Source organism: Thermobia domestica, chromosome 11, assembly GCF_964235325.1.
Source record: "Thermobia domestica chromosome 11, izTheDome1.hap1.1, whole genome shotgun sequence".
Taxonomy (NCBI): Eukaryota; Metazoa; Arthropoda; class Insecta; order Zygentoma; family Lepismatidae; genus Thermobia; species Thermobia domestica.
Window position 1 is genome coordinate 224,996,617 of NC_137464.1, and position 11,047 is coordinate 225,007,663.

Consider the following 11,047-nt stretch of genomic DNA (forward strand, 5'->3'; position numbering starts at 1 on the left):
ACAAGTCGCCAGTAATTATTTGTTTTCGTCTTTGTTTTAGCCCCATAAATGTCTTTGTGTATGATTTTGCATATACGTGGCGTGGATATTAAATTTTGACTGCTATGCCATATGTATCTAATTACATACACACATATAGAACGAACACAACAGACTTGGAATATATTGTTTGTGTATGAAAAATTACACACGCAGCGCTACACGGGAGAGTAGTGTATATGGAATTTCATACAAATGGTAGTCAAGGTGTTTAGAAATACATAATAGAAAGAATTAAAATAATAATAATAATAATAAACACAAACGGAATGATCATTTACGTAATTTATAATCTTATATTAACACTTACTAAAGCATTAAGTGCAAGAGACTTATGTCTGTCTCTCTCTCTCTTTCTCTCTCTCTCTTCTCTTCTCTTCTCTTCCTCTCTTAACGTTACAGCTTTAGGGTGCCAAGGTGTAGAAGAGGACTTGTGGCACTTACGACTTTGGAGTGGTGTGTTGTCAGCACGTCGGTTCCCTTTGTTGTTAGTTCTAGTTTTCTAGTGCAGATGTAGTTATTCCTGATAGAAAATACAAGAAAATAGACCTTTCTATTACTATTAAAGTAAATAATTACACTCGTACCCTCAATGTGATATTTGTGTCTACTTAACTATGCACAGATAGCTGATCCGTGGAAGAATCGTTGATAATAATAATAATAATAAATAAAATAAACTCGACAAGCATTCTAGTAAATAACAGGTAAAAGTTTGCGTCACACTCTTCACTTTGCTGGGCACATCAGTGTGACGCGTTATACTGGTTGTGGCACACTGTAATATAGCTTTCTAATTTTTCCCAACCATTTCAACTGCTTCAATTGAAATTGATCTATAATAATAAGAGAGTGAATTTAGTGTTCTTACCCTTCGATTTAGAAACAACATTCGAGAGAATTTTGTAAATAAAATAATACTCAGAATTTTATAGAGTAGTTTGTTTTAGTCGAAATTATATACTTCCTGCAATTGTTTGGGGTTGAAATTATTTGAAATGAAATGAAATCTTTAATGAAATGAAAGCTTGGAAAGAGTTGGCAGAAAGCCATAATTACATCAGAAACCTTATAGAAAGCATGCCACGACGGCTTCAACCAGTAACTGATGCAGCAGGACGTTGGACTTCATACTGAACTTTATGGGACAATAAATCAGCCATTTTAAGGACCCACATTTTAAATTCCAAAATAGTAAATTAAAACACAAATTAACATGAATCTGTTATTCTAAATAATGTTTAAGCAAAAATAATGAAAAAATTCTGAGTAGATTTGAACCACTGAACTTAAGTTTGAAAATCTTCCTCTTCACTCCATTCTCTAAAGAAATCACTTGAAGAAGAAGATTAAGAAACACAAACTTAAGTAGAATAATTCCTGTTCTAACATTGTAGATAAACGATAGTACTGTGTTATGATTATTCTATTGTCATTTTAGAAAAGTAAAAACAGGGACCGGCAGATTTAAGGAAAAAATTCACAGAATTGTGGAATATTAAATGTAGTTCTGATTAATGGAGTAAGACACTGTAAATAGTTGATTGTTTGAAATATACTGGAGTGATAAAGCCATTACTTGATGGACATATAGAAAGAGATATGTTAATGGTGTTAGTTGCAAGCTGCAGTAGAAGTGAAAATTTTAGGGAAATCTCTAAAACTCTGAAATCACAGATCCAAATTGATTGAATATTAAGTACAACTCCAAAATCTGATTAAAGCAAAAAATGTATTAATGACCTTCTCATATCAGGCATATCATTCTCATATCAAAACTACGATAGAAGTAAATCATGAATATAGGTGAATTTACAGTTCTGGAATAACAACAATTGATTTTGCTAGATGTAGATTTTTGGATTTTTTTTTATAAGACTTTAGATTCATTTATTAGTTTCTTTGTTCATTGGTTTCTCCCCTTACATGTAAGGCAGATTGTAATCGGCCAAGGGTGTTTTAGAAAATGGGGAACATCTTTCGACTTTGAGCTTCTGAATAATCTACTTAGAATCAAGTCGAATCAAGGCTACCCCACGGGAAGGTAGGTAAAGTAAGGCAATCGCTCCAACCACTACGCTCGAGAGACCCCGTCTCGACCTCTGTGATTTCGAAAGGTATTGCTGCTGGCGGTTATGTAGTCCGAGCGTGACAAAGGTGGCAAGTATGTTGGATGTGTGGCGAAGGACAGTGTCAAAGGGATGACGAGCTACTAACACAACACAACCACATCGGCTAAGAGGAACGAAGTTCAAAGAAACCTCTCGGTAACTGGTCCCTCAGAGCATTAAAGCGGATCATCGTTCTGGACCATCATGCGACTTGAGTATAAGAAACGGAGGAACTCAAGAAGCACCTCCCAAAACCTGTATTCATAATCACAGTACGTTGCGAGTTACATGGACATGGAAATACGGAGTCGAGTTACATGGACGAAACTGTTGATAAAGGACCATAGTAGCTTACCAGAACATCAATGGTGCCGCGAACACACAATATGAACTGCTGATGCCTGGAAATGTGTAATATGGTGTATGAGTCATCCTTCACCTTATTTCAAAACATGGGCAGTGTTTATGTGTAGCAGAAGCCCAAAGAAACGTATGATCCGTAGTGTCTATGCCCACAGGTGAAACGACTCTGTGATACTGTGTGGTTATAATATCGAGGTTTTCAGAAGATTCTGTGCTGACACATACCGGTGACGTCACTGCCTGTGATATGTTGCCATTCTAGGGAACCATGTGAATCATAAGATCTAGATATTGTTATTGCAATAACGCCGTATTTTAAGATGATAATGGGCCTATTCACGCAGCTCAAGCTGTTGATGCCTAGTGTAAAGAACATCAGGATGAAGTTGGACACCTGCCCAATCACCGGATCTTAACATAATTGAATATTTGTATTCCTTTAGGATATACGAACCCGGTGCAGATTTCGGCCTACATCTCTCAAGGAGCGTAGTGATGCACTGCAAGCGAGGCGGTATGATATTTCACTTGTTACCATTTACAAACTCCAAGACTCCATTTTACATCGCATTAGATCTGTTCTGAGAGCAAAGGTGGTCCAACGTCTGGGCGTCCATAGGTTGAAATAGTTGGAAGGGATTTGGGCGTTCGGCCCCCTACGACCCACTCCTTGACTACGCCCCTGGCATGTTGCCCCATCAACAATTTATTTACTTGTACAAAATCCCATATATATAAAACTCTTTTATGGCTACCAATCAATTGTGATAAGGAGTTATGCATTAAAGTTTTTTTTTAATTATTTTCACCCAGCGAATCTGGTAATGCTAGTGTAGAAATAATAATTTCCAACCGTAAAGGATTCTGTGTTTGTTATGGTGATCAATGATGCGGGTAATTCATAATATCTTTCTGCATCCACTGCAAACCATTACAATGTTGAACGCTGTGAAATGTTCAAACCTGTCCGTAAGCATCTACCAATGACCAAGAGACATGGTGTTCTAATGTTAACTTCAATACACTCCTATATACCAAAATTATAACTTTAATAAAACGCCTATGTGGAAAATTTAAAATTTTAAAGAAGAAATAAAAAAAAACTGCTGCATTGTTTGTGAGGCGGCAGGACGAAACTCGAATATGTGCAACTGTTGGACGCGCATTATTGCTACTTTCAAATATAAAATCCGCTAGGTGTCTTTGCGAACAGCAGAAAATGATGGGAACAGTTTGACTGCATCATTACATAGCGGAGCTTGTTTTATGACGTAAAACCCCATTAAATCAATTATATCACATAACGGTTGTAGGTATATGCTCAAAACCATACTGCACCTACATCTGTAAAATCATACTTTGAGCAAAATCTGCATATATAACTTTTTTAAAGGCTCAGCAACGATGTGCACTTCAATGTAACTCCTCAAACGATGATGTAGGGGAAACTGTTGTACCATGGAACACTTTTTGCGTTTTCCAAGATATAATCTTACCAACAGTTATTTCTGCAATTCTATTGCAGCGCATTTAAACTTGGATGTTTTCTGAATGAAATTGTGTCATTATTTAAGTTTTTACTTCCGTTCTTCGTTATGTTTTTAAGCTTTCAAAAATTCCCAAGAAAGTGTTCCATGGTACAAATGCTCATGTACCTTGGAAAACAGTCTCATGTACCTTGAAACATATATTTCTAATATGGTAATTCACAGAAATAAAGTCACAAATAATTATTCTAAGATTTATTTTGTATATCCAGATTTGTTGTTTTTGATATACAGAAGCGTATGAAAGAAAAGAATGGAAATTTTAATACTTACTCTAATCAGGCTTTTACCTTCATATTGAACCTAATATTAATCGGAAGGTTAACCTTATTTATTTATTGAAAAATTCGTAAGCTTAGCAATAACTAAAGTATGAAAAGGACACTATAACAATATTCTATTTGTTAGTCTATTCTTAAAATCCTTAAGAAAAAAACAAAGAATAAAGGCTCTAAAACAGTTACAAAATTGATCATATGTTGAGCATACTATTTTCTAATTCTTTGCACGTAAAGTAGATAGGCCTATAAGAAGATAACATATGGAATTACTAAATTGGAAATATTGACTTATTCGTGGAAACGGTCTCGGCCTGCGTGATCTATTACTTATGTACCTCAATGTTGCTCAATTATACGAACCAAATCCACTTGAAACCATAATTGTTCAGAAATTCTACTGGAGCCTATTGGCCGAACGGGTAGTAGCAGTTCCACTATATCAGATGCATTCACTTCAGACTGTCCTGCAAACTCTTCATAAAATTTATTTGCAGTAAATGAAATTTGATTAAATAACTTGATTTTAAATTCGTTGTAATTAGATTCAACTGAACAAATCTTTCCTGCATAAAATTCAATGCTTCGTTTTTTCTTAAACTGCACCAACACATAGTCATCCGGATTGACATTATGACTTCAATGCTTTCGTCTAATTCAACTTCTGTGTTCATCAGCTCTGCAAGCATAACATCACTATCATAATTTACATACAGGCGTATGTTCTCAGATTCTTCATCAGATGTTTTGAAACTAATTTTTCTATTGGATTTGTTCTTTCCTTTCCTTTGCTGTTCTTGCTTCTTATTTCCTTTCTGTGTGGCTCTGTGCTCTTTCTTATCTTTCAATTCTTGCTTTGCAAGTGTGTTTCTTACTACTCTACTTCTACCTGTGAGAGTCTTTCTTCGACATTTTGTACTTTACGGAGTTTGTGCTTTCTGGTTTGAATGTACTTTCTCTTTAAAGACTGATGTAGAAAGCAAAACTTGCAAGAGTTGCACAATTGTTGCGTTTCGTTCATGCAACAGAGTGTTGTCCTTTTCACATATATCATTTAGATGACAATCCGGCCGATGGTCTCTTAGTGAAGCCGGTAAAACGTCTAACTCCAAGAAAATGATCGTATCTATAGGATAAATCCCTGAACAACGAAAACCACTGGTGATATTTGATATGCTGAAGGCACGCGCGAATTAATAATTCCCAACACTTCGGCCACAGCATAAATATCAAAATGTTTCCCCGGATTATTATGTAAACATTCTTCCACAGTTTGGTTATAAAAAACATTTAAAAGGACCGTAAACAGCCACACCCGGTGGTTGTAGTCCTGAAGTATGCGAATGGGGAGTCAGTATGACAACCTTAGCTTCAGCAGTCATCTCAACAGCCTCGAGAGATAAGTGCGTTTCATGGTTATCGATGTGGCCATTGGCCACATTTGTTATGTATGTAGTTAATCTCTCCCCTCCGTCCTCACATTTCACACTATACTCAAATGTTTCTTCCTCTGACTGTCTAAAATATTTCAGATGTCGGGATAAAATAGCTAAAGACACTTGGTAAACTTTGCAAACTTCACGAATGGAAATACGCTTCCAGGCTGGGAAATGACTGCTTTAATTGTGTTCTTGATTGAATTTGGGTTAATTGCAAGCCTTTTCTTTCCTATCTTGCCTCTTGGCATTTCGATTCCTACAACGATAATAAAAGAATGTTCAAAAATACACTTGACAACGAGTTCATGTACCTTGGAACATGTTCCAAGGTACAAGATGTGTTTCTGTTTCATGGTACAAGAGGCTGTAGACAATTACTAAAATGCCGCAATAATGATAACGCTACATTCAGCGTAGAAAAACAAGTCACGAAAATGCTCACCTAATCCCCCTGAACTAATAGATTATTACAGATTAAACAAACAACAGACAGTAATGGCACTAAAAAACAATATTTCAATTTCTAAATAGTTCGTTTTATCCCTGAAAAAAACAATTTCACATTCATAAATCACATATGCTTCTGAGCACAACGAAAGCCAGGTTGGGACTGTCTGACAATGTCAAAGCATCATATAGTTCATTGAATCAGCACAAGATAGTATAGTAACTCAGAAACATGCGAGTGTTCCAAGGTACAGTATGCTCAAGGTACAACAGTTTCCCCTATACTACTATCTATGATTTGAAGTATAAAACCCTTCCCTACTCACAATATTATCCTAATCTCTCAATCGATTACTGCCTTTTCTAGTATTTGAGTAACTTCTTAGCAGGATAAGTTTAGCCAGAGACTGCTGACTAAACCTGGTATTGTAGTTTTCATTTTTTACCTTTCAAAGTGAGTCATATTAGATGGACATTTCAGTCACTTCAACTTCTTTTAAATAACATATCCTTGATATCTTCATAATATTGTAGGGCTTTGTTTGAGTGATTGATTTATTTGGTTTGGTTTATTTAACACTCCTTTTATGTACCGATTTGTTATACCTTAACGTGGGAATCGGATTTCGTACCATGAACTTAAGCCGCTTTGCCACGAGAGGCATATGGGAGTTTTTCCTTCAATTTCCTTACGAATATTAAGAATGGTATTACTTTTAAAACTATGTTTAAAAAAGAATACACATCGACCCACAAGATGATAATCTGAAACCTAGGAAAATATTGAATTGTTTTTAATTTGTTCTCACACTACCAAAACAATGTTTTTTTTTTACTGTATTCCAGCCTTTTAATACAAGCACTTCACACTCACACTATTGTTTATTCTAGGATGATACAATTCTAGTTCGTATATATACTGTCTTTGGAAATACAGTAGAGTTTTGCTTATCTGACAGAAACAGATAGGCAGAACGCTGGATAATATGGATGTGTTAAAAAAAAAAAAGACATATTAAAAGTCAAACTATGATATAATTTTACATATTACGCATCTAATAAACATGTTTTGTAATAAATAAATGCACTGCGTGGAATCAGGGACGTATCCAGCGTGAGGCCCTGACAAGAGCGCCGATTTCTCTGTATCTTTAAGGGGGGCACATTTAGATGTGTATTCGGTTGCAGAAGGCATATATGAGAATTTTAAGACAAGTTGAATTCAAATTATGCCAAATATGGTATATTCATAAATACAATGTGGAGGCCCACATGAGCAATGGAGGCTCAGGCACCGCCGAGCCACCAGGATCGAAGGCCTTGGGTCCTGGGGCTGTCCCCTTTCGAAACAAAAACACTTTTTAATCAACCTACTTTTACTCGTTTGAAGTTCTTTTATAACAGATTACTTTGAGTCAGTGTCCAAACTTTGAGCAATGTCTTGTTCTTGTGTTACACTCTAAGAAAATTCCGTAATGCAATTAATCCCAGGTGGAATTTAAAAATACTTTTAAATATGATTAAAATTTCGTTTCTGTTCTTTTTATAACTAATTATTAATGTATTAGAACAATAGACTCATTGTCTTCCTGACATTTTTGTTATCTTATATATGTAGCGGACAGTTATCCTTAGTTACAAGCAGTGGCGTATTTACGATTTTGTTTCGGAGGGGACTTCGCTAACTTTAGTCCTGGAAATGTGAAAATTCTCCAAGATATTTCATTTACTTTAATATATTAAATAAAATTTCAGGAGGGCATAATCCCCCTCAAATACGCCACTGGTTACGTCTCTCGAAAATATTTTTAATTTTGTTTCTTCTACAAATGCAGTTTGTTCGAAGCAAACCGGTTCATAAATGAAAAGTAAGTAAAAGTTTAACAGAAATACAGAACTGTTGCATTATTATTATTATTATTATTATTATTATTATTATTATTATTATTATTATTATTATTATTATTATTGATATTGATATTAGAATTACGTGCTTAGGAGAATTCGTGTTGGGCCCCACCCGTAAAGAAAACGAGAATACGTGCCTGTCCTGAATGATAGACATATGAGTCATGGTATAGACGGGCGCGCTATACGATAGAGTCCAGACCATTAAAAAATAGACTAAGATCACAACTTGCAGTTCTTGCCGATTGACTGCAATTATTACCTGCAATGACATTCAGATAATACGGTATTTGAAATAAACGAAGATCGTATAAGGGAGACCATGGTGTATTGGTGTTTCATGCACATAACCCCATCAGGATCCTGTCGCATATAGTTGACAATTTGTCCATGCCGACGAGATGCCGCAGTCGGATTGCCGACGCCGTTTTTCCGCGCGATTTTCGACCGCGACCAATAGTTACCTTGCCGAGCAGTCGGTAAACAGCCGGAAATGAGCATTAAATGCACCAGCACCACCGTCGGAAAGTTGTCTTGGCGAGCAGTCGGCAAACAGCCATAAAGGCGCAGTAAATGTGCAGGCGCCGCCGTCGAAAAGAGGCCGGCATAAGGAGTCAGCAGAGGGTCGGAAAGAGGCCTTTCCGACTGTTTTGCCGACTCTGACGGTCCGCAAAGAGTAGGCAAAGGGCATTTTATTTTACGATTTTTGGCCGCTTGACGCCTCGGCAAAAGATCGGCAACTTTGAACAAGTAGATCGTCGTACCGCAGCGAAAGGTGCCGGCAGCCTCCAGCACCCGCCACCGTCGACGGCAGCAATTCCTCTTTCCGACCGCGACTTCCTGATGGGGAAACCTGTAAAATATTTGTGTAAAAAATCATATTTCACTTCTTAGCTAAATTTATGATCGCACACCTTGCGTTGTAACGTATAGTCTTATAAAGAAAACTTATTTTTTACATGCTGGAAAGTTAAAGAAAAAACAACTTCAATAATATTATGTAGCTTTCTTTTTAAACAACGGCAAACTTGTCCATTGCATCATGATAAATCACATTTAGTACTAAAATGTGTGTTTCTGTCTGTATATCCTTCACACTTTGTTGGAGACAAAATTGTTCTTTTTCCAAGGAAAGAGAATGAGACAAGAAGCTATACAACAGCATAAACTGAAAACTATAGCTATTACCAATAGTAGTCCAATCCCGAATCAATACATCATTAAAGGAAAATATCAATAAGTTATTTTGTTATTGATTACATTGTTTTGGTTCTTATTAACATGAAAATTATACACTTTGTATAATGTTTTGTAAAAAAAGAAAAAAAAGGACGGGTTGGGATGGGATTTGATATGGCGTCAAGGCAGTATAAAAACTACTAGTTCACCACTCTGCCCACCTAACAGCGGAAACTACTTTTTGGTTGCATTCTTTTTCTTAACAAATGAATGCTCATAGTCATCGTGCGTGTCACTTCCAACTTCAAGACAAGAGTTTTCGTGTTCGTTTCTATATTTTCGTACGATATCTTGGTTACAGAAGCTAATTTATATTTTGCAGACATCTAGACACTAAGTTTAAACTAATAAATCCAAACTCCACTTTCTTCTTAGTTCCTTGATCCAACTTTCCCACGAAATTCTGAAATTCCCTGCGCAATTGTGCTCTGCTACTACAAAACTCACTCGAAAGCATGATTGCCAGTATACACAAAACCGAGCATAATTTTGTTTTTTGCTTACATTTTTATTATTTTACTAATATTTTTTGGAAATATCTCCTTAAATGGACTGCTATTTATAATCTCCACTTACTAATAACTAAATTTTATCCATAAACGTAAGGAAATTCAGCAACTGGACATTATGTAGGTAATGATTATGTAGAGAAGTGAGGAAGTCTTCAGGTATGTAACAGAATCGTGTTTTACAATAAGTATTATATTTTTCGTTTTGTATAACTAAAGGTCTTCATTTTCTGGGTGACCTTCGTAGTAGAATGACGGTGTAGAAAAACTGGTATTACGTTATGGTGAATACTTGCATGTGTTTGGCAAATAGTGAAAAGTAAAGTAAGATTTGTAGTTCATCAACATGTAAATCGTTTGCAAACCTTACTTGTCAGTTCTCATGACAACATGGCATCTTTAGTTTTTTGTCCCATGCTTATGCAATGCTGCTAAGATAGACATGTGATTAAGGAAAGTGAATAATCATAGAAAAAAATGATGCCATGGTAATGTGGAAGTAAACGATAGAACCACGAGAAAATCCATTGACATTACGTTGTCAGGACAAACTAATATGGGCTGGAATCGAATGTGGGACCCCTCTACCACGAAGCAATCTTACCTCATTTGTACAGTTGTATTTTATACTAAAACGATTCGTAAGGGCCGCGGTGGCTCAGTGGTAGAGCGTTCACTTTTGATGCACGGGTTCCTTGATTCGATTCCAGCTTGCGCCAAGTAAGCTTTTGTGATGGATAAACACCTTGTGCGTGTTTTCTCTCGGGGTCCTCCTGTTTCCTCCCATTTTCTTCATTTCACTATTTCATTCATTTCTTATCATCACTGTCTCCTTTAGCCTACAGGGCATAGTGTGGGACGTAAAACTGAAAAATTTCATTTTAAAATGTTTCGGTTTCCTAGATGCCTCTTGCAACTAAATCACAGGACAGAACTGCATACGAACTTCACTAGTTTCTCAGTGGAAGTGTCGAAAGTAGACCCTATATGAGCTATCATATAAAGCAACTGAAGTTTTAAAAGAACGTGTTTTCAGTTATCAAGACGTAATTTTACAAGTTAAAGATGAACCAAATGTTTTTAAACTTGGCAGATGGTTACCCTTATCTTAAGTTCGTACTCCATTCATTCGTTCCACTGCACTTACTATTTCTTTTCCTTTCTCTC

General features: G+C 36.1%; 1 protein-coding gene across 1 annotated transcript in view; it reads right to left on the bottom strand.

Moving 5' to 3' along the window:
- Positions 1 to 244: 244 nt before the first annotated feature.
- The window catches only part of LOC145664771 (uncharacterized), a 188,198-nt gene continuing 177,395 nt past the window's right edge, over positions 245 to 11,047 (bottom strand). The window contains exon 4 of the mRNA XM_081731718.1: positions 245 to 562. Within this exon, the coding sequence (XP_081587844.1) occupies positions 436 to 562 (127 nt within the window). The 3' untranslated portion in view covers positions 245 to 435. The remainder of the gene's footprint in view (positions 563 to 11,047) is intronic.